Genomic DNA, 23,800 nt, shown 5'->3' with positions numbered 1-23,800 from the left:
GGCTACTCCCATTGTGCGGTTTAGCGGCCCCCCCGCCCGCAGGTGAGGCGGCAGGAGCGGTGGGCGCCGCGGACCGAGCCCTGCCTGCCCTGCCCGGCCGGCCCCCGCCTGCCCAGCATGTCCGGTGAGTACCCCCGGCCCGCAGAGCCCCGCCCGGCTTGCCCTGAGCAGCTCTCGGGAACGATCGGCAGCGCAGCCTGCAGCCCCCCGGGGCTTCGCGCTTCTCGCATCCCGGTGCGGGAGAGGGTGCCTACTGCTCTCGTATCAGCAGAGTGCTGTGCTGTAATGTGCAGCTCTTGAGGAGGATTTCAGCTGTCTGGGTGATGGGGTGAAATAAGTGAACTCATTTATGTGTTCTGCTTGTATGTACAGCTTGGCCTGCTTAGGTCTCTGCGTGTTCTCCTGGTGTATCCCCAGGGTGACAGGCTGGGGCTGGCTGTCTCAGTCTAAGGCAGAGTCAGAGAAACCTTTATCACCCCCCTTCTTACGCAGCAGTGGTATTGGTCTTAATCAGTTATCCTTAAAGCCATGAGGTGCTGATTTTAGGGTCATCACAGGGGGTAGCTGCAGGTGCTGTTCTGGTCCTTGAACATAATCAGCTCTTTTTCCCTTTTTCTCGGTTTTGAGAGCAGCAGCTCCCACGAATCTTCATTTATTGAATCATATGAAGGGTGTCAGTCATCTGGACTGAATGATGCCAAGTTTGAATTCATGTACATGGCACTTCAGCACTGGGAAAATGCAGAAAGTGAATCTGCAAATGAAAGGATTAGAGCATTGTGATTTTGTTTGGTTGAGTTTTTTTTTTTTTTTAGTTTTTTTTTTGTTTCTTTCTTTCTTTTTTTTGGAGTTTTTTGATTTTTTTCTTAAATTTGACTTTTTTTTCTTTTGGTTGAAAGGAAGGTGTGGAAAGACTGGAACCATCTAATTTGATATGTACCGTGAAGTTCCTTGTGCTGCCTCTGGATTGCTTAAGCAATTATTTCTAATAATTATTACCAATTATTACTAATTTTCAAACTGGTGTATTACTGTTTTGGGACTAGTTTTGGGCGTTATGTCTTATTCTTGTTTGTACTTATGATATTGTTGCATTTGAGTTTTCATGAGGATCATTTACCATCTGTTGAATAAACTCATTGCAGAGTCTTGAAGCAGAATGTATCAGTTTTTAACTGAAAGACACATAATAAAAGCTACAAAGAGCTGGAATCAAGTGCTGTTCCAACACAAGAGCAGTAATCCTGCCTACTAAAATTCAGTACTGTTTTAATAAAAGATAATAAGAGAGAATCTGGTTTTGGATGAGGCAGAACTTCATTAGGCCAAGAGAAATATTGTATGTCACTGAATGTCAGTTTAAATTCTGTTATAAAAAGGTCTTTGTAAAGTGTTTGTTGTTTATATTCATTAGTATATCAATGTTTCTACTATTAGATCTAAGAAAGCATGGGAATTAAAACTGCCAGCTCTCATTTGTGTACTCGGGCAAGAATTGCCTCTCTGCTGGAAACTTGCATAATAATTTTTGATAGGGCCCTGACTCAATTGTCTCACAGTATTATTAATGTTATCTACTTATAACAAAATACTTCTTGATTGCTTATAAGGTTGTGGGTGTCAGGAAGGGCATAGATTTCTGTTCCAGGACATGGCTGTGGTAGGCCAGAGAAGTGAGAAGCGTACAGCTTGTGTTCTCTTTTTTGGCAGTCTAACACACCTTCATGGTGCTTCTGGGGGAAGATCCGCAGAGTCCTTGTGCAGGAGACGGAGTAACAGAAGTGGTGTCAGGAAATGTGCTGTGATTTGGAGCCGTGTCACTGTCACCTGGGATCTCAGAGAGGTGCTTGGCTCAGTGGGTACAGGTCGAGGCTGCAGCCTGCAGTCCTGCAGATTGTCTCTGGAGTAGACGGGGGGAGGTGACAAGAGAGCAACAGATGGCATCAGGGAGGAATTTAGGAAAGCAGCTGTACGGTGTTGGTTAGTATGAATGGCAGTAGGCACTGGGGACATAACCAGCCTGTTGGAAGCTTCTAGCTATTGATTTATCTGCTCTTTTTTTAATGCATGAAATGACAATGTGCAACTTAGAATGTTCTTACAGAAAAATCATAACATAGGATTGTCTGGTCTTCTGTTGCCATTTTGCAGCGGGCAGCTTGGCAAATTTGAATTGTTACCTTAGGAGCTACAGCTGGACTAAATTTATGCTTCCTCTGTCTATCAGAAGAAATAGAAAAATATTATTTAAAAGCTATGTCTAATGGATTATGAAAAAAAACCTCCCTGCCCTACTTAAACTTGTCTTGAAGTTGGAACTTGGGTCACTCAGAGTCTCAGTCACTCCTGAGTCTCAAAAGGGGTACCTGGTGTTTTTTAATCATCTTTTTCTCTTTGAAGATCAAAGTGAGCACCACCCTGTCTGCTTGCTCTGTTGGTATTCTAAATAAAGCTTTTAGGTGCCCTAGAATTAGTTTCCATGCCTGTCAAAGAATTTTGCCACTGGCATTGTCAGAGGTACTACTTTTATGAGTAAGTAGCATAAAAAGTTAGTGATCTTGGCTAAAAAAGCTGTTACAAATTCCACCTAAGATCGCCCTGGCTGTAGTGGTTCACATTACTTTTGCTGTCTCTTTTGTGTAGCTGCAGAGCAGGTTCTAGAATAACTCAGCAAGTTAATTCCTTGAAGATCCTTGTTTTGTTCTAAGAAAGTATTGTTAGGTAATAAAACTGAGGAGCCACTACTGATGATAATGATTTCTTAATTTGCATCATCATGTGCTTTGTGGTAATCCAGACAAGAGAAATGAACAGATTTATAAATTCATATGACAGGGTTTTAATGGGATTCTAAAAATACGCTTTCTTTTCTCATAGTTCACTGATAGCCAGTGGTATTGTGTTAGCCATAAAGATCCTCAACTTGAAAACAATTTGCTTGAGAACTTAATACCCTAAACAATATGTGCTGTCCATAAAAAACCATATTGTCATTCAGCACAAAGAATTAAAGTTATGCTTAATGGTCTCCTTGACACTTCGAAAAAAAGGAAAAAAAAAAAACCAAACCAAAACCAAAAAAACCACCAAACCAAAAAACAGTTGCAATGAATTAAAATATCTACATCTCTGGCTTTCAAACTTAAAGATTTGCTCTTATAAAGTCAGTGAGTGAAACTTTGTGTACAGTAGATTTCATAAATCAGCTAAATGGAAACTTTCAGGAAAACCATTTACTTCCAAACATGTATGTGAAAACCTGACCCTTACTTTCAGTTATAAAAATAAAATGTTTATTTAGTAGGCTATATTCCAAAGAATTTTATAAACAAAGCAAGACAAATAACACTCCTTTCTTGAAAGCAAGGATTAGATTAAAGGAAAGGTAATGATAAAATATTTTTATTTTAAATCCCAATGGATCCTTAATGAATTAGTGATGCCCCTGTATGATTTTAAAATCATTAGGATTTGCTTCTCTCTTAGCACCGGAAATATTTTAATGTTAAATATTGTCAGTCAATAGTTTGATGATCTATTCAATTATCTCTATGATGGTTCACTGTATTAAGGAGGCCATAACAGGTATCCCACATCTGATTCTCAAAACAGACACTTAGCTTCTGTTCTTTGTGAGATATCAGCCAGAGTTTCTTAGAAGCAGCAGTTGTTTGGCAGTTTGTTTCCTTGGGGTTATGACCACAGGGGTACAGGGCAGAAAAGCATTTGGAGGACGTGGTAATTTTCCATACCAATTTGCTGAACCATTTAATGAGTAGTTTGTGTATTTTTCTATGTATTACTTAGCCAAAAGAATTTGCAAAAGCCATGCGAAGATTGTGTTCAGTTTTGTGGTTGTTTTTTAAAACAGTATTTTAAGATAGGAACTCACACTCATTTCACAATTTGTTTTTTTATATTTACCTAACTCCCACATTCCTCTCAGTAGTTGTTTTATTTCCTTTCTTTGGCTGAAGATGCTTGTTGCCTAACACAAAACTGCTTTGATTTCCTGATCTTTTGCGTCTTTTCAGAGTAATTTTCTTGCTGAAGCAGCCTTCAGCTGTTTTCTGGTTTACATTAGTTTTTAGGGATGCTTATATTTATTCCTTTAACCCTCTGGGAAACTGCAATAGGAGCAGTTTACTTCACATCTGTTGTTTTAAAGCAACTCCTTATTCACTGATTTCTGGAACACCTGTAACTTGCTTGACCTGTTATTATAATGGGACATTTGAAAGTTCAATTCTTCATTTGCTTTGTCTGGAAATTGTAATTAGAAATATTACTGCAGTTTGCTCAGCTGTGGGCTATGCAAACTATTTTAAGTTCGGATGGATGATTTGGGTTTTTTTCGCCAAGTCTGTCACTTACTGGGATTCTCCTGAGGTGCAGGGATGTGTGGCAATGTCAGCAAATGTAAAGTATGTATGCTTGAGACAAAGCTGGCTGGAGATAAGTGAAAGAGGGCAAAAAGTGGGAGGGAAAGGCAGCACACCAGTGGGCCTGTGTTTCGTTCTGGATTTGGAGGATGTGAGAAATAAAAATGCTTAATATCTGTTAGCTTACTGTGGGCATCAGCCATACTTTACTGCATACCTCGATGATGGTAAGGGGCTAGAACTCACTCATTTTGGCAGCCTCTGGCTGAGGCAGCCATGAGGTCATTTGTTGAGTTCTCTGCATCTAGCTCTGTGAGATTCTTTCCTGGTGTTTCTCACGGGCCCTGGAAACTGTATGACAGGTTGTTTATGTTGGTATTGTTTGGTTGCTTTAATTTATTTAATGCAATTGCCTGTCCCTTAAGATGATGGTGGTTCTAAACAAGTATTTCAACACAAGTGTTTGTTGAAGTTTCAGTTGAGCTCAGTGGAATTCCCTTCATCTGTGTGACCTGCTCATCTTGTTCTGGTTAATTTTGCAGCCTAGTGTGTATTCTTCTGCTCCAAGGAGGCTGTTCACCTTGCTGAGGTATAGGTCCTCCCCAGAAGAGCTCTGACAGTGGTGGTTATATCACAGAGCAGAGCTGAAGAAGCAGCCCCTTATGACCCTGCCATGGGAGTGGTGTCTTTACAAAATACATTTTCTCCTGTTATGCAGGAGTGTAGGTTGCTTTCTTTTTTATTGTAACTTGTTTCCTCATGTGTTTCCTGACAATAAGGCACCTTTCTAAATTCCCTGGAGTTACTTGAGGTAGGGATTCTCAGCTTCTGGGAGGTGTACTGATCTTGATAGGAAATTCTCTACACTTGTTCAGCCAGCACCAGGTACCTCAGCACAAAGAAGGCAGAGCAAAAATAATGTTGGGTTGATTCAGTGGCATTATGGAAAGGACATTTCTGGCTAATGCTCAACATCTTGTTCTTTTCCTTAGCTTTTGCACTGTATAAACAAGAATATTTTCCTCATTTGGTTGTATTATATGTTCATTAAATATAAAATCTAAATATGTACAGATCAGCTTTTTTGATTGATATCGTGGTTTGGCAATAAGACCTAGGGAATTATCTTTTTAAGGCTAGTGAAAAAATTTTATGCCTGCTATTGTGTAAATCAGGCAACCAAAAATAATAAAAATCAGAAACAGACATTCTGCACTCACATTCACTGGATTTTCTATTCAATTGTGACTTTTGGGGGGAGTCTCATCACAGGAATGGTTGTTATAATCCCAATGTGGTTGTTAAAAGCCACAGATTATTGTTTATCTGTAAGAGGAGGGAGCCTGCTGAAAGAGCTTGTTGTAAAGTGACTCTTCTGAATACTTTTTTGCAGTAACAGATCAAGCCTTTGTGACCCTTGCTACTGATGATGTGTACTGTCAAGGCGCTCTCGTTCTTGGACAGTCGTTGAGGAATCATAAGACATCCAGAAAATTGGCAGTTCTAATTACTCCAGAGGTTTCCAGTGGGATGAGGTAAGTATTAATGTGCATTTGGAGATTTAAATAGTGGAAGAATAAGAAACAGCATGAAAGATTTTGATAGGTTTCTGTGGATTTCACAGCATTATGCCTAGAACTTCCCTCTTGGCTAGTGATTTCTAAGAGAAGTCTCTAATAACTTCCATTATAAGCTCCTTAGCCTACGAAGAATTCACGTGCAGAAGTAGAGCTTATGGCTGGAATTTGTCTTATAATTGAGAATTTAAGCTGAAAATTTGGAACTAAGATTTTAGTGTCTTGCACTACTGTTGTTTTTCTCCCAATTTTTTTCTCTTAGGATGAGATACATAACCACCTTTTGCATCAGAGCTCTCCATAAACCTAAGGCCTCAGTTTCACATGACTAATATTCTTAAAATCATGATAAGAAATTAGTTTCTGTTTGCTTTTTTGTATAAATCACTTTGTAATTTGTGTTGTGATTCTCCAGGCACTGCAGAATAGCATTTACAGAAATCTTATTAAGTCTGAACTCAAGCCCTGTTATTTGGAGGACTGTGACACTTGTTAAAAGATGTGTCATCCTATAGCAACTTAAACTCTTAGTTCTGCTATGTCTTAGGAAGTGTGCAAGCTCCTGTTTTCTGTATGCTGTGTGAATGTATTTGTAATGCATATGGCTCAAGAAATAAATTTTCACATTTTTGCTATGACTGGATGCACAAAAATCTGTTTTTACAGACTTTTGAAGTATGGACCTTGTCAGAACTTCCTGAGGGGATACTGTATCCATTTGATGCATGGGTGAATGCTAAGTCTGTAATTCTTTTCATGTCCATTGAGTGGGAAGAAAAGAATTTATATTATGTATTTTAAATCAAGGATAACATTTAAAAAAAAAAAAAAGAAGAAAGCAGATCACCAAAATAAACTTCTAATAATCTTAGTTCTTTGCCAGTTAGTTCCTGTTCCTTGAAGATCAATCGAGCAAAAGCTAATGATCCTGAAACCTAGATTTTGAACAGAACAGGTTTTCTTTTTTTGTTTTTGTGAGACATTGAGGACTTTGATTATAATAGCATAGTGTAAGTAAATTAGCCGCGTTTTAAATACTTTTTTTCTTGCTCCTTGAAGGAAAATTGCCTACTTTGGTGTTACCTATAGAATTCCCATCAAATGCATGCATAGAAAAATAAAATGTTTAGCTTAAAGCCTCATTTGAGATGCTACATTGTAGTGAGGAACAATATATGGTGATCAAGTGCACCTTATAAAAGGTGCAGTTTTGAAGCAGTGTTTACTTGGGCACAGTAGGTACAAATGAGTGTGCTGGCATGTCTCATCCTGTAAAATGCAGAGGGAACACAGTATGGTGCTGTTCTTTGGAACCAATTGTGCAGGATGAAAGCTGCTTTCATTTCTGTTGGTGTTTCCATAGGAAATAAGTGACTAGAATAAGGATTTTTTTCCTTCAAACAGCAGCTTCCACTTTGAGATGTGCTGGCCTCCATAGTGGAGAAGACAATGTTTTATGGCCTGATGGCTGCCCCTTCAGCAGGCTGTTTCCAAAGACTTCTCACTTCTGACTTCTTAGTTAAGCAATCAATCTAGCTTTGGTTATTGTCATAGTTAATGTCATGCTGTGTGTCACTGTTGTCATGCCTGAAGTGAACTCTGATGAACTTGTCTAAATCCCTTTCTTTCTCTCCACTGCTCTCTCTGGTAGGTCAGTCCTCAGCAGCGTATTTGATGAGGTGATCGAGGTGGGTGTGCTTGACAGTGCTGACTCAGTCCATTTGGCTCTGATGCAGAGGCCAGAATTGGGTGTGACCTTCACTAAGCTTCATTGTTGGACTCTTACTCATTACAGCAAATGTGTCTTCATGGATGCAGACACTTTGGTGAGTGGAGAGGGAGCCATGGAAACATTTGTGTCTCTGATTGTGGAATGCTTCCTTGCCAGGCAGCCTTCGGGCCTGAAGTGACCAGATTTGCTGGCGGTCACAAGGTCGCAGGAGCTCCATCCTGGCACGTTTCAGCAATTCTCACAGTTGTGCTGGCTGCATAAAAATAAATTCAGTTTGGAGAGTAGTCTTAGGACTGTCCTCTAAAGAGATCACAAACTCTATGTACTGGGTCTCCTGACAGAAGTTTAAAATAGATCTCTCTCACATACTTTTTTTTGGAATTATTTTGTCAGGAAGGCAGGGTTGTTTTAAAATAGAAAAAAAAAGGAATTCCTGATGTTAACTTTTTTTTTAAGTTTTTAGATGTATAGAGATAATTTTGGTGAGGACAATCATGTCAGCCTTCCCTTGTGCTTTCATGGCTCACTCTGAAAGATTGGGATGCATTTTAATTTAATAAGATTATATTTGAATTAGAAACCAAATTAAGTTATTCTTCTTGAGGAGGAAGGCTTATGATTTCTTGCTTTACATTAATGTTTAAGGAGGAAGGCAATTTTTGTCTTTTTTAAAAAATTCAACTAAGTAATTTTACTTGTAAAAAAATTTCTTCTGTTTTTCACAGTGGCTGTGAAAGGTGGGGGTCCTGACTTACACTGACTGCACAGCTGTCTTTCCACAAACTTTATCTCTGCTTTAACCTGATTGATTTTCCCACTTCCTTGTGAAGCTTAAAAGAAAACAGAAAAGCAAATCTCTGAAGTTGTTACATCAGAAAACTGGCAGCAAGAGACAGTTTTTCTACTCATCTTTAGTCAGTCTGTTGCTTACTAAAATGACTTAGATTTCCAATTTTCACTCAGTTCTCTTGTAGTTATCAAAAATAATGGACTATGGAAAGGTTAAGAAATAAGGAAATTGTGTGTTTTCATGGTATAATATTTAAAGGGACCTTGGATGGTCTCCAAGCTTCATGAAATAATTTCATGGGCTTTGCATTTTATCAGCGAAATCATGGAGAATCACAATTAATGTTGCCTTGTTATATCAAAAATAGAGGTTCTGACCCCTAGCATATTTACAATGGCACTGCTTTTATGCTCTGCAAGCCATGTACTAGGCCAAATTATAAATTTACTCCATTAGTACTAATTTGACAATTCTTGCTCTAGACAAACATTTACTCTAGCATCTTTTTCTCTTTTCCTACTCTCCATAAGGTACTTTGCAATGTTGATGAGTTGTTTGATCGAGAAGAGTTTTCTGCAGCTCCTGATTCTGGCTGGCCTGACTGCTTCAATAGTGGTGTGTTTGTGTTCCAGCCCTCCCTGAAGACTTACAACCTGCTGCTCCAGTTTGCTGCTGAGCATGGCAGCTTTGATGGTAAGGGGCAAGGCGTAAGGAATGAAATGCTAGACAGTTTCCGTGCTATCAGGCAGAATAGAGGCAGGAGTTCTCTGGGCTCTATGTAAGAATTCAAGGTGCAGAACTTTGCCTCTTAGACTGTATTTAAGACCTGCTGACTTACTCTGGACTGTGCTTCCCAGAAAAGGGCAGTGAAGGGACATTTTGTCTGAGTCTTGCCAGGTTAATTTTGCTGTCTGGCTTAGGAGGGAGAAATACACCTGTTCTTCAGTCTTCTGCTCTGAGGGAGACCAAACACTACTCTTTTCTTCTTATATTACAATAGGACTTTATTTACACTGAGCTTGCATTGGAGTGAATCAGGTATTATTCACTTGTACATGCTCACATGGCCATATTTTCAAGTCCAAGTTGGAGTCCTGTGAACACACCAGTCTCAGTCCCCAGTCTCACTCCCATCCAAATTTTGATACGAATTTGAGTGTACACATGTTATGGTAATACTGTTTTATGTATTCTTTAGGAGGTGATCAAGGCTTGTTGAACAGCTTCTTCAGCAGCTGGGCAACAGCAGATATTGGCAAGCACTTGCCTTTCCTCTATAACCTGAGCAGCAGCTCTGTATACACCTATGTTCCTGCTTTCAATCAGTAAGTATTATTATTCTATAAGCCTCTGTAGTTTGTTAAAGAGCATCCTTTTGTAAGAGAGACTAATAATGGCATATTCTGTTAATTATAAATTACAGTATCACAAATGATCTTATGTAGAAACCATGCAATAGCAGCTTTAATGTAATGTGAATGTCTGGACACAGGGAGAGTCCCAGAGTTGGCTACACTGTCTTTTATGTTCTTTCAAAGAAGCTTCTTTCATTTTGACAAAATGTAATTACTTTGGCATTAGGTTCTGACAAGTTTTCTTTTAAGCTTGTTCCTTTGTTCTCAAGTAATTTCTTAGAGAAACAGTTGGCATTGCTTGAATTTTTTTTAGCCATTCCTTAGGTCCTTCTATGAAATGAAATTTGTGCTACTAATTATATGATTCCAGACAATGCAGTTGAGAATCTTATCTGGTAAAAGGCAAGTTAGATTTAGGGTGTCATGAATTTCTGTTCCAGTTGCACAATACACTCTTATTGGAAGATGAGCTTAGGCCAGTGTATTTATTAGTAATTTTTAATATGGGATCAGTAATACCCAATTTTGGTGATTAAATATTTCAAGTGATATGTATTTTCTTGTGAATTGAGCATGAAGGAGGACTGGAAATAGTACTGCATGAGACTGTCAGTTTCCTTCATGAACTTTTCCACTAGAATTAGCAGCTGGAAGCAAATGGCAATATAACTTTTTGTTTTCTGTATGTTAAACAAGATTAATTAAACCAGGAAGATAGAAACAAAATATTAATACAGATAATCTCAAATGTGTTGCTGTTGCAAAATGTTAAATTATGTCACCTGTGAGTAAGCATGTTTCTTCTAGGAGTTTATAGAAGCTAAGAAATATTTTATGTATAGACCTGTATTTTTGATCTCTACAGTTTTGGTGGAGATGCTAAAGTTGTTCACTTCTTGGGAGCAACAAAGCCCTGGAACTACAAATACAACCTTCAAACAAAGAGAGTTATGCAGGATGGCACAACCTCTGAATCTTTTCATCAGCTGTCATTTCTTGCCCTCTGGTGGAATATATACAGTGCCAGTATATTGCCTTTGTTGGAAAAACTTCAAAAGATGGAAGAATCAGAATCTGAGGAATGCAAGGTAACTGATAAGGAGTTAGTGGGAATATGTTGGAATGAAAACCAAAAATTCTGAAAATTGGTAGAGGAAGAAATTATGTAATATGGTGGGCTGACTCTGGCTGGATTCCAAGTTCCCACCAAAGCCACTCTATTGCTCTGCTCCTAAGATGGACAGGGGAGAGAAAATGTAAGGAAAGGCTCATGGGCTCAAGGGAGAGATCTCTCACCAGGTACCATCCAAGGTGAAACAGGCTGATCTTCAGGAAATTAATCAAATTTATTACCAATCAAATCAGAGTAGAGTAACAAGAAATAACCCCAAATTTGGAACACCTACTGCCATCCCTCACTTCTTCCTGGATTCAACTTTACTCCCTGTTTTCTCTGACTCCCCCCCACCAATGGCACATGGGGATGGGGAATGAGGACTGTGGTCAGTTAATTTCATGTTGTCTCTGTTGCTCCTTCCTCCTCCTCAGGGGTTGGATTCCTCACACTCCTTCCCTGCTCCAGCTATGGAGTCCCTCCCATGGGAGACAGTCCTTCATGGACTTTTCCAACATGAGTCCTTCCTATGAGCTGTGGGATGCAGTCCTTCAGGGACTGCCTGTCCCAGTGTGGGTCCCCCATCGAGTCACAAGTCCTGCCAGCAAACCTGCACCACTGCAGACTCCTTTATTCACAGGCTGAGTGCTCCTGCCAGGAGCCTGCTTCCATCATGGGCTTTCCATGGGGTCGCAGCTTCCTTCACACATCCACCTGGCTGTGGTGTGGAGTCCACCGTGGGGTGCAGGTGGATCTGTGCTCCAACAGGGACCTCCATGGGCTGCAGAAGGACATCCTGATGCACCATCTCTGCTCTGGCTCCTGGAGCACCTCCTCACCTTAGTTCTTCAGTAACCCTAGTACATGCAGGGTTGTAGCTCACACATATTCTCACTCCTTTGTCTGCAGTTGTCCAGTTGCAAGGAAACTCCTTCCTCCTCCTTTTAAGAAGGAGGATTTTCCTTCTTCTTAAATCTCTTATCCCAGAGGCATTACCACCATCACTGATAGGCTTGGCCTTGGCCTTGACCAGTGACAGGTCCATTTTGGAGCCAGCTGTCTTGGCTCCATTGTGTTTGGCGGAAGCTTCTAGCAGCTTCTTACAGAAGCTACTCCTGGAATCACCCTGCTACCAAAACCTTGCTGTTTAATACCAAAATGTGTGGGGAAAACTTACCATCTGTTGGTTGGTAGGAGAGGTGACAAAAGTGGCAATTTAAGAAGGATTTCTTGTATTATCTGCTTTCCCAAGATATCCTGCAGCCATCTTCTTAATTGATAAAGTTTTTATGGTAATGTATGTGCCTACAGAATATGATACAAATGGGCCAGAGAAGATAACTTGGTCCACGAAACAAACAGACTTTTGTTTTTCTTGTAGCTAGATTGATATAGACCATATAACTAGGTCTTGAACTGTAATAAAATTTACCTTTTCAGTACTACATTATAACTTGTTTCATGAGGTCATAGCAAATAAATCAGGTTTGCAAAAGCAGTGTTAATTGCATTTAAGATGTTATGTACAGTACTTCTATGTCAAACATTTATTGATCTCTTTATGCTTTTTTTTCAAAGGATATGCAGCAGTGTGCTTTTCATGAATAGAATAAAAAAATCTGTTTATAAATGGATCATTTCTTAGAAACCAGTAGCATAAAGAAATGTGTAGAAGTACAATTTTTAATTTTGTATCCAGACATTACAAATTAGATCCCATTTATGCATATGTAAATATTTTCTTAATGCCTTGTAATATTAAATTATTAACATAATTGAACTAATTGCATAATCCCCTTAAGATCAGTTGAATATTTACCATCAAAGCCCAAGAGAATAATTTGGCTTATTAACCTCATGACAAATTGGAAAGCAGAGGAAGGAGTGGGTAGTTTTTGATCTTATACTTTAACATGCTTTAATTTTTAAGGCACTGCATATTAAAGAAATATTCCAACTATGGTAAATGAAGGTGGAAATACCTGTTAGATTTACCTCATGATGCTGGTGTGCTCATGACTGCAAAAAACAAAAACCTAAACTGAAGCATGCTCTAAATCTAGGACCGTATACTTTTTTTTTTACATTTATTTACTTTTTTTTTTTGCATTTATTGAGCTATTCCTTTAATAATGAGAACCCTCTAAGGAAATGCAACTGTTGTATAAGTTATTGCCATCCTGAAAAGTTTTATTTCAGTGGTGAGATGTTCTTGTTTTCATTAGCACGTTTTCAATGGAGTTGAAGTTACCCTGAAGAAGGTCAGTCCTTGTGTGGACAGTTCTCTACAAAAGCCTGAGCTCCCAGAGCAGACAAGTGAAGCAAATCCCGCAGCATGCTCACCCGAGGAACTCGCTTTCAAAGCTGTGAGTGTGTTGTTTATTATTATTATATGCTGAAACAAAGTCAAATTATATACTAAAAGGAGATTCTTTCGGATTTGGGAGATCATATCTTCAATTTGGCTGTAGCTATTGAATTTTCTCACTAGCATTATAAATAATCTAAAGCCTATTCATTTTCTTTAATCTTTAGTTATGCATGTATGATGTGTCTGGAAGTTGAAAGAGTTTGCTTTGCATTTTAGGAAGAGGTTATGTATTCAAAGTTGTTAAGTACTTAATCAAATGTAATATAAAAATCTGCTACTAAAGCAATATTTTGAATATTAATACTTTAGTGAATTAATTTATTTAAAACTAGAATTCTTTCTATCATTCCTCTGTATGGAATGTCTTTTTTCCCGCAAGTGTTGGCCCAGAAAACTGTTTCTCAAATTTCTGTGACTTGAGCAACAAGGAGAGCCATGAAAAAATCCACTAATGAATATTGCAGTCTTTCGGCTTCTTTTGTTACTTTTCTTGTATTTGTGTGTTTCTGTTGCACTGAATCTCCTTATTTTATGCAGGAATTAAGTTGGACATAATAGCACAATGCCTCTGCAGGTGTAAGTCATTACATATTGTGTGATAAACCGCATTACCCCATGGTACAACTGGGAGAACATAAAATTAGTGTTCTAATGTCATCTGCATTGTAATTTGTGAACTACACTCTAGAATGATGAAGACAACCTTCAAGATGTTCTTTCCTTCATTTCTTTAGCCTATAGTAACTCTATAAATTAAAACTGTAATTTTCGTTTCCCATTTGCCCTCTTCCTCCCCTTCTTCCCTTTCCCCTCTGAGTGTGAAGGAGCTGAAGGAAATTGCAAACCTTACAATTCCATAACTTAAGAATAATCTATTTGCAAAGGATGTATTTTCTTGTGTGCCTTATGCATTTGACTTCATTGGAAAGGCTCAAACTAACTAGGGAAACATTATCAAGATGTTTGTTTGGGGTAAAAAAATAATAATTTTTACCTAAAGCAGTTTCATTAAAATTGAAATTTCTATTAGTATTTTGATTACTAAGATTGGCTTATCAGAAGACCATATTAATTGGAAAGTAGTAGCTTAGTTCCCTTCTTACTTAAGATGATGACTTGACTTTTTGTTGCCCAGCTTCAATATACTCGTGGAATTGTTTTGGGGGAAAAGACTTTAGAATAGGATCTGTCTACTCATTTATGTTTTGCTATCTGTCAAAAGCAAATATTTGGGACAATATTTTTAGGCAATCTATTTTACCTCTGTTTTGAAATACTTTATTCTGTTCTTATTTCATACATACAAAAAGCTTATGTGAGAGCAAACTATAAGCCTGAAATGAGATTTTTCTTGTTGAAGTTTGGCCTCATGAATGGTAGGAATCATGAATAGTAAGCTTGTTTCCCAGGCTGTATGTGTAGTCACTGAAAAATGACAGCCACTTTTAACCTATTTTAGAATGAGATGAGCTGCCCTCTGGAGGTACTTATCCTAGATTGATTGTAGTAGGAGCTTTGATTCAATGCCATTTTTGATACTAAAGCTAGGTGACATGAATTTTCTCCTTGGTGATAATGTGCTTCCTTGCTTTCCTCCCATCCATTGCTTTACCCTCCCCCAAGGCTGAAAGCAATTGTATTGTATTTTATGGATTCTCATGAAAAGGAAATTGTGAGAAAATATTCCCCTAATAAAACCTCAGTGGCTGTATTTTAGCAACCTGTCCATGAAGTCGAACCAAGAGATTCTAACGTCCGTCCCTCTGAGCCTGACAGACCTTCAGAACAACCTGCATTGCAACCTGCACTTCAGGAAGCCTCAGAAATGGTACATGTATCTTTGTGCATTCAACATCTATTGATAACTGCATGTGCATCTTTGCTGCCAACATAATTTTAGGAAAGCTAACTACTTATAATGCAATGTGCAAATAAATTCCTTAATCTTGCAGCCATCTAATTCCTTAACTGTTTCTAATACTGTGTTGTGATCCCTTTCTAGTTTTCTTTGCAAAACTTTGAGGTTTCAAATATTTATTTTCCTGTGCTAACCCCCAAGTAATCAATGCATGGTGTTAATTTTAGTTCTCCAATACTAACACAAGCAAAGCTGTTTGAGTATTTTGTGTTTGTTAGTTCTGTTATATTTTGTTTTGTTGTGGGTTTTTTTACCTGCTGAAGTGATGTTTCCAAGCAAGTGGAAAGGGAATGGGCAGGAGCCTGAGTGACCAGACTTTCCTTTGTGGTCTTGCACTGCATTTATGGACACTTGTACATGTTGACAGTGTGACAACAGGGGCAGACTTGGTGTGGATGGGGTTGACAAGGTGTCAAGGATTTGTAAGGTTCTTCACACAGACGTTTTCCTAAAGAGGGTGTTGGTGTGATTGTGAAGCACTGTAGTGAAATACTTAAAGACTGAGAAACAAAACTGCAGCTCCTGTGCAGCCAGGGATGTTTGGGCCCTAGCTAAAATTCTTAATTTCTAAAAACATTATGATTCTGGTCATCTTCTTAATGGCTTCCAAAGCTGTTGATAAAACTTGCCAACGATAAGGAAAGAAATCTTGACACCTTACTGCATGTTGGTTATATGAAATACCTTACCTTGCCTTCCACAAGTCCTATGCTTTATCTGCCCCAGACTGGCAGATGCAATGAATATTCCAGGGCATTTAGCAGTTTAAGACATTGATTCCTGCCCATTAAATTCTATTCTGAAACATTTTTACCTTGAATTTGTGAAGACTTCACTAGAAAGCCGTTCTTGTCGATTTCAGTTTTGTTTACAAATGAGGTGGGTTGTTCTCCTATAAGCCCCTTTGAGTACTACTGAAAGAAGGTTTTTAGTGGCTGCCTTGATTAGTTCTTGTTATATTTTATCTTTATTACAGATTATAATTGTTGGGATGCTTCTTTTTTGCTGGCATTGGTCAGCTGGGGACACAGTTTTCCTTTTATATGGTAGAAATTATCACTAATAATGTGTCTTGCATTTGTGCACCTATGATGGACTTGAGTTTGAACCAGCATTTACAATTTTGGAGTGTCATTCAAAATGAACTAGCTGTTGTTATAATGAATAGTATCCATATTTTGAATTAATTTAATAAACAATGTGCCTCACATCTGCTAAATAATATTGATTTCACTGGAGTTCAAATAAAACTAATTACCAAAAATTCTAGAAATATATGTTCACATGAAAGCTTGTTGGAGACAAGATTTGAGCAGATAAATTGTAAATTCTTTCTTGTAGCAGATATTCTATTCTAACCAGGCGGTATTTGTAATATTGTCATTGTATTGTTGCTGAGTATGCCAAGATCTGAGTTAAGATCAGTAAAATAAATGTTTGGTATGTTCAAAGAAGCCATGGAAAGTAGTAAAACCTTAGGAAAATGAGGTCACATTATCAAAACAGGAGTGAACATTTGAATATTGTTTATTTCATTGTTTTAACCGGGAGTGTACAGTGCAGAGGTTTACCATTTAAGGTTTAACGTCACAGTTTTGAAATAAGAAAAACCAGATAACTGTTTTCTCACTCTTCTTCTTCTTTCCACAGAATGAGGTTGCACATTTTGTTTCAGAGCTGTCTATTCACTTCAAACCAGCAAAACCAACTCCAGAAGATGAACGGAGAAAGTGGGAGGAAGGGCGCATGGACTATATGGGGAAAGATGCCTTTGAACATATCAAAAAGAAGTTGGATGCATTTTTACACTAAGACAGGGGTGTACTGCTATGCCCATCATGATAGATTTCTTTATAAATGGAATTCTTGAATACTTGACTGTCTTAACCAGTTTAGGTGACACCAGTTAGAGGTGATTATTGATCCTCATACATTTTTTGGGGACCTTAACAGATACAGAATCTTGGTTTTTAACTGATAAATGTGCCTCAACTTTATTGTTACATGTGTCTCATCTTCATTGTTCTTACACAGTGCCTTCTAAAGAATAATGAATGGTACCTTCTTAGTATAAACTCTCGTGTATTTATCACTCTTCCCTGATGCACCCCATTTGCAGAAAGTCATGTGTAGGAAACATGTTGGAAGTTGAGATTGTTTTGGAAATTGAACTTCTCCCAAACTGAGAGTATTCCCAGAGTACATTCAGAAGTTGCTATAAACTATTTAAATAAAAAGAACTTATTCTTGAAACCAAATTAACACCTTCAAGGGTGACATAATGTAGACTTCAATACGAGAGAGAAGTGATGAAGTCCTGGCCTCCTAGGAGTCTGCAACAAAACTTTTAAATTAAAACACATTTAGGATTAGAGGAACTTCAGGCTTCATCTGAGATCACTAGTGGATGCTCTACCCAGTTAGGCAGCTGCTCAGGTGCATAACTTCTGTGAGGAAGCATGGTTTAAGACTCTTTAGGGACAGATTGATAATATATGTTAACCTTTTAGATTGTCGCCATAGGATACTGTTGCTTTTTAAAATATTGTAAGCTTTAATTGCATATTCTGAGTTGTGGGGTCAGAAGAAGAAACACTGACAGCATGGTGTTATCCTTCTGGTGCTTTTTATAAATTTGTTTACAGTACTTCAAACTGCAGCTGATAAAGGCCTTCTTTGGCTTAGCATTGTTGCTCCACACTGCAGGCAATTTGAGTGCAACTGAAAACAAAATTGGCACTCATTTTAGTAAACAGGCCCTTTGAAGATCTTTTAACAATAGCTGTGTGTGGGAACCAATAAATCTCTGAATTCCAAATTCCAGAAAAAAAATCTACTGATGAGACTGCATTATATTAAGGACACTTACAGGAGAGTGTTTTGTGTATTTGTGTACTTAAGTTTGACTTATCTCAGTGAGTTTACTTTAACAGAGAAGTAAAATACTTCTTTAAAAAACCAAAAACTTTTAAATCTTGACATTTAAGCTAATATTGATTTGACAGTTGTTTGTGACCTTGTTCAATATTGGAATAAGAGTTCTGCAGTGATGTTGCAGCACTTGAAAAGTTTTGGTCTAAATACATCACAAATTTTGGCAGAAAGATACCTAATTAAATTTCTTAGGAATTCTGTCTAAAAGCAATGATGTACCATTATGCATAGATGCTAGCAGGAAAAACGGATAGCAGGATAGGAGGGAAGAAGAAAATTTTAATTATTTTTCCTCCCATCAAAAAGGATGAGAGGGTAGAGCAGAGAATAAATGCACAAATCAGGAATTAAAGAGTCAAAAGGTCCCTTAAAAGAAGAAAAAAAAATCTTTGAGTATCTTAGAATTACTTCCTAATATTTACATTAGTAAATTTGCTTTCACTTTTGTAGGATATTTCTGATTTTATCTAGTTCTCATTTATCCTTAAACTCTTAAATGGGGAATCCCACTGGTGTATCTGTTGAATACAAGCTTCTAGGTCCAGTTAGGTGTTTAGGGGCAGCAGAGAAATTGAGAACATTTCTCCCTCTGCCTGACCCTGGCACCCTGTCTATCCTGTGTTCCTGGGTAGGTGACCCTCACACTTTAACACAGGTAGGTGTCTTCTACCTCTTGGTGCTGTGGCCCAGTGCAGCAGCTGCAGTGTGCCCTTACTCACATGGCATTTGGTTATCCCTGTTTCTTAGTCATCCTTATGCACTTCTGAGAAAGTCCTCTGTTTTATAAACATTGCTGCTAATATACTCCTAACAGCTTTTGAAGACTATGTAAAGCTGTAGCTAGCAATGTGGACTCATGCTTCATGCAGCTGTACATTTTATATTAACTACTAGGTCTTATTTGGTACATTGATTAGATCATGGAAGAAAAATTACTGATGTGAAATCAGTAACTGAAAGGTTTTAAAAATAGGCATATGAATTTAGTCAAATGTGTCATTGAGTACATTTCAAACTGTTAATATGTACAATGGTACTCTGTGTGGCTTATACAATGTTTTGCAAAGAATTGTAGTGCAATAATGTAATGGAAATAAAAGAAATGGAAAAGACATATGAAGTCATGTGCTTAACAGACAGTGAAGAGCTATGGGTTGTTTCCATGATGCCAGGGAATATTACTTGTGAATAACTAGTTACTTTAATTTATTTTTTAATTTTATTGAATTGCTTTTGAGACATCAGCATTACCTGCTGAGCAGAATTAAAGTTGACAGTAATAATTACTTCTAAAGACATACATAATTATAATGTTTAGGATCTCTTGAGTTAGCAAACAGTAGTTGGTTTATTGTCTTTCGTGGAAAAGTATAGCTGTTAAGAGCCCTGCCCTTATTTTTGTGTCCTGTCTTCACACACAAAAAATGGAACTAGTTACTGGTAATGTAGTGTTGCAGTGGCTTCTAGCACACAACTCTTGCCACCAGGGTGTGAAAAGGGAGAATTTTGTATGTGAATCCAGTGCTGTGCTTCAAGGAGTATTCTGATTCTGGGCTTTTATGGCCATCAGTTCTGAGCTCCTGGGTCACAGGCTGGTCTGAGGGGTGTTATGGGCTGCATGTGCCCATGAACCACAGTGCTGAGCTTTGCTAAGTCGAAATGTGTCTTGAGAAATAAAAACCTACCAAGCTTCACATGGAATTATTTTCCCACATTAAAGTGTGGTACAGCCTCAAGTATTTTTAGGGTAAAGAAAGTTAAGAGGTGTAAGCTTTTTGGTGGCGCTGTTCATCTTTGAACAAGGCTAGACTATGACTTACAGTTGTGGGACAGACTTTGTGTTTAGAGAGGACAACTTGTGTTTAAAACAAAACAAAACATGCTGATTTTTCTGTCATGTGCCTGGAGATATTCACGGCTTTGATTTGCCATGAAACAATTTTATTGGGTGCTCTTCATGTATAAGAAGGAGATAGTGTGGGTGTGCCACAAGGAAAATTCTTGAAAATTTTAGACATGTGGGTTAATGAACTTTTCTAGCCTACAGGAAAAGGAGATTGGTGTTCTTGAAATATCACTTTATTTACTGTCTAGTGTTTTGTGAGGACATTTCCATCTGGGTTGTTCTTGGGAAATAAGTTTTCTTTGTCTCTCTGTATCAGTCAGCTCACAGCCATGGTTTTTCCAAAGCTGGTACTTGAAAAAATGCTTTGTTTTGCTAGGTTTTCTTCACCTCGATTTTTCTATCCATGAATGGGAGGCTGCGTTAGTAGCAGGTGCCCGAGACTTTTGTGTGCTCCTATAAACAGCTCAGTTTTCACCAGTAAGTCTGCAGTATGTCTATTTATTTCTTAATGGATCTGATTCTATTTAATCTAAACTGTTTTGATTCCCATGGCTTTGAACATAACATTAAATAGACATGTTTTCTTAATTCATATCTCATTAATTCAAATCTCACATTCCAGTTCCCCCCAGTTTTCTTTTTATTATTTTGGATTTTATTTCTGTGGTATGAACTTTTGTTGGTTTGGGGTTTTTTTGTTTGTTTGGTTGGTTTTTTATCAACCCAATAAATGAGATTAAATGCCTAGTAGTAAATTTTTAAATAGCCTCCAAAAATATGTGTCAGTTAAGACTGCTTACTGAAGTAGTCTGTATTGTCAGCATATTGGTTGCAAAATGTTTCAGCTAAAATTCTGTTCATCATAAGATGGGCGGCTCATAAATAGTTTATTTTGTGCTAAAAATTAGAATCTGTGACACTCAAGTTATATTTTGCATCCTCGTATAAACTTTCATTTTGTAATAACATCATACCATAATTATAGCAAAGGTAGCTAAAAAAATACAGTGATAATAATTGCCTTAAACTTATAAATAATAATTGCTAGAAAACGGAGAGTTATATTAACAAAGGGGAAATACAGTTGCAAGATTTTTTTTCTTTAGTTTTACTCTGTTGTGAGAAGCCTTTCAACTTCAACAAACTGGAGGTATAAAAACCCTAAAATTCCAAGACAGCCAGTCTCTTAGTTGTGATTATTTTAATACTTTTCAGGATGGCATAACATTTAACTGCCTTGGAGAAGTGTTTGTTCAATTTCATGGCACTGTGCATCATTCTGAACAATGACAAATACATAAACCAGATAATTTGTTTATTTTAGAGCAATAAGATTTTCAGAGCCTTCTCACAGGATTAAGTACTTGGAACAGAACTAATTGCATGTCATGGATGGATACCTGTTTTGTTTTGTTTAGTTTAGAGGCTTTTTTTTTCTTTTCAATCCTCCATAAATTCTTTCTGTTTCCAAACCTTTTACTTACAGCTTTTAGAGAAATGGCAGAGCAGAGGCCAGGATTGTTTGGATCCTCTAGTAATCCCATTTATCCCAACATGGAGAGTTGCCATTTCTATTCTGGCATTCAAAAAATCTTAGTAATGCAGTAGTAGGGTAATTCAGTGAGAAACAAGGTTTTGAATAAATCTGAATCTTTTTAATGGAGTTGATTAGATGTAACATTACAATCAAAACATCCTACAAAAATCTTCCAGTGTCGTACTGAGTTCAACACTATATATGTGCCTGGTTTTGTATATATTAACCTAAAATCTGTAATGAGCAAAAGGTTTTTTGTTACTCCTTGGTCATTTATGTAAATGCCTCTCAAATATACTAAGAGAGAATTTCAAGCTGGATAAATTTTGAGCTCAAATTGCTTTTCTCACTTTATTTGTTACATAACTATTTTGCATCCTTAGAGGTGGGATCTTGTGATCTGTGTGCTGGCACTCCCTTGAGTCCCAACAGGGAGCAAAGCAATGTGTCTAATATTTAAACATGGTGAAGTGAGGCTTCTTAGAAGCTTATTGTCTCACTCCTGTGAGACTTGACAATTACTCTGTTGAGTCAGTCTAATGCAGCAATTCCAAATGTCATTTAATAATGATCAAACAAGTAAAGTGGAAGTCAGCTTCATACAGCATGAATGTCAAACATTTACACAGTACAGCTACAGTTCTTTCAGTAAAAAAAAACTTCCTTTGTTACAGAGTAATACTTTCCTCTCTATGGTGTCTGTATGAAACCTTGTGTAGGCACATTCTCATATGGCTTGGATATTGGCCAGTTGTCTCAGGTTTTCCTAACAGGCCATTTTATGTAGTCCTTGTGCCTTGCTACAAAGGGAGAAACCATGAGAAAAGAAGGGAGAAAACATATAGTTTGGGTTTTATTCTTATATTAATATATTTTGAAAAATATCATTATAGATGATTTTTCAAGGAAACCCACAGAACTGAATTAAGAATTTATTCCTTCCAGTGTTATTCAAGAAGGTTTTGTGACAGAGTTTGTGCCTGTAAGTGCATTTTACATGAAAGGGCTCATGAGGGCAGCTTGAGTGTGGTGTTAGGTTTATCTGCTTTATGGGGAATATACATTTGCCAGAAGATCAGAAGAGCAGCTTCTGCAGAGCTTACATGTCCTTGTTAAAGTGTATACAGACAGAAAGATTTGCAACCAATCCATGGCTAGGATCTGCATGAAGCACATAAAATAATTAACTTCCTTTTCCTGCTTACCACTGTCTCCTCAAAATTTGTACATTTTAAGATACATTTAGCTTTAGACAGTGAAAGGAACTTAGGGGTGAAAATAGTTTTCTCTCCTGTCCTCTCTGTTTTTTGAAGTGACATGCTTCCAATTCAGCAATCTCCCATTGCTTTGCTCTCCTTCTTGCCTGCAGATCCTCTGTGTGCATTGTCTGCCCTCTCCCTCTCTGTGCGGGAAAAGCACTTTTCCCTGTGCCTGGCTGAGATCTCCTAAGCTGGTTCTCTATGCTGCCAGCCCTAATTTCTCCTCCTCCTGCCTGAAAGTGCTTCTGGTTTTCCACAGATGCTGGCCAAGATAAAATTATCTGTTTGGGTATCAGAAAGGCAACATGGACATCTACATGACTCCGTAGCATCTGATTCTATACAGCAGTTCAGCAAATTTAATTTTCAGAGGAATGAGGAGTTAGACCAATGTTTAATGTTTACATTTATACAGGGTGATTTTTTTCACAATGTGTTTAGAGGTTGAGTTCTGGGTCTTGCTGATGTGCTGGCCTTCCTAGTCTGGCTTCCTGAAGTTTGGGTCTATGCTTACATGCTGAGCGGGTGCCTTGAACACCATCCCACCCCCTGGTAAGTGCTCTCATCATGGCCTCGCGTGGGACTGGGCATGTTCTTGTGTGTAAGTCATAAAACATGCTGAGTTGGAAAAGACCCAGCAGGATCACTGGGTCTACCTCCTGGCCCTGTGCAGGACATCCCAAGAGTCACACCATGGGCCTGAGAGCATTGTTCCAGAGCTGTTTGAACTCAGACAGGCTTTGTGCTGTGACCACTTGCATGGGGAACCTGTTCCAGTGCTCAGCCATCTTCTATGTGAAAAACTTTTTCCTGATATTTAATCTAATGATTGGAGTGGGTTTGTGGGGAAGCCAGTGAAGTGAACTGAGAAAAGACTTATCCTTGTACTTAACTGATAATGTAGATGCTACTGAACTGACTGGCTTGACAACTTTTGGCTTTGTTCCCCACTGAGCAGTAGGATTTGTCTTCCATCTCTGAATCA

At 38.0% G+C, this 23,800-nt stretch overlaps 1 protein-coding gene across 1 annotated transcript; it reads left to right on the top strand.

The window, feature by feature from the left end:
* On the top strand, positions 1–19,245 carry GYG2 (glycogenin 2). The gene is made up of 9 exons (XM_031058372.1): positions 1–124; positions 5,776–5,917; positions 7,611–7,785; positions 9,012–9,174; positions 9,680–9,806; positions 10,702–10,924; positions 13,176–13,316; positions 15,039–15,149; positions 16,890–19,245. Exons 1-9 carry the CDS (start codon positions 118–120, stop codon positions 17,049–17,051), a joined length of 1,251 nt encoding a protein of 416 aa, XP_030914232.1. The 5' UTR covers positions 1–117; the 3' UTR covers positions 17,052–19,245.
* Positions 19,246–23,800: the final 4,555 nt, after the last annotated feature.

The sequence above is a fragment of the Geospiza fortis genome, unplaced genomic scaffold (genome assembly GCF_000277835.1).
Source record: "Geospiza fortis unplaced genomic scaffold, GeoFor_1.0 scaffold366, whole genome shotgun sequence".
NCBI classification, from domain to species: domain Eukaryota; kingdom Metazoa; phylum Chordata; class Aves; order Passeriformes; family Thraupidae; genus Geospiza; species Geospiza fortis.
This window is presented reverse-complemented; position numbering and strand designations above follow the sequence as displayed.

Excerpts from the sequence above, each read along its gene's own strand:
- GYG2 (XM_031058372.1), top strand. Across the intron at positions 10,925-13,175 it reads CAGAATCTGAGGAATGCAAG|CACGTTTTCAATGGAGTTGA; the intron begins GTAACTGATAAG and ends TGTTTTCATTAG. Across the intron at positions 15,150-16,889 it reads TTCAGGAAGCCTCAGAAATG|AATGAGGTTGCACATTTTGT; the intron begins GTACATGTATCT and ends TTCTTTCCACAG.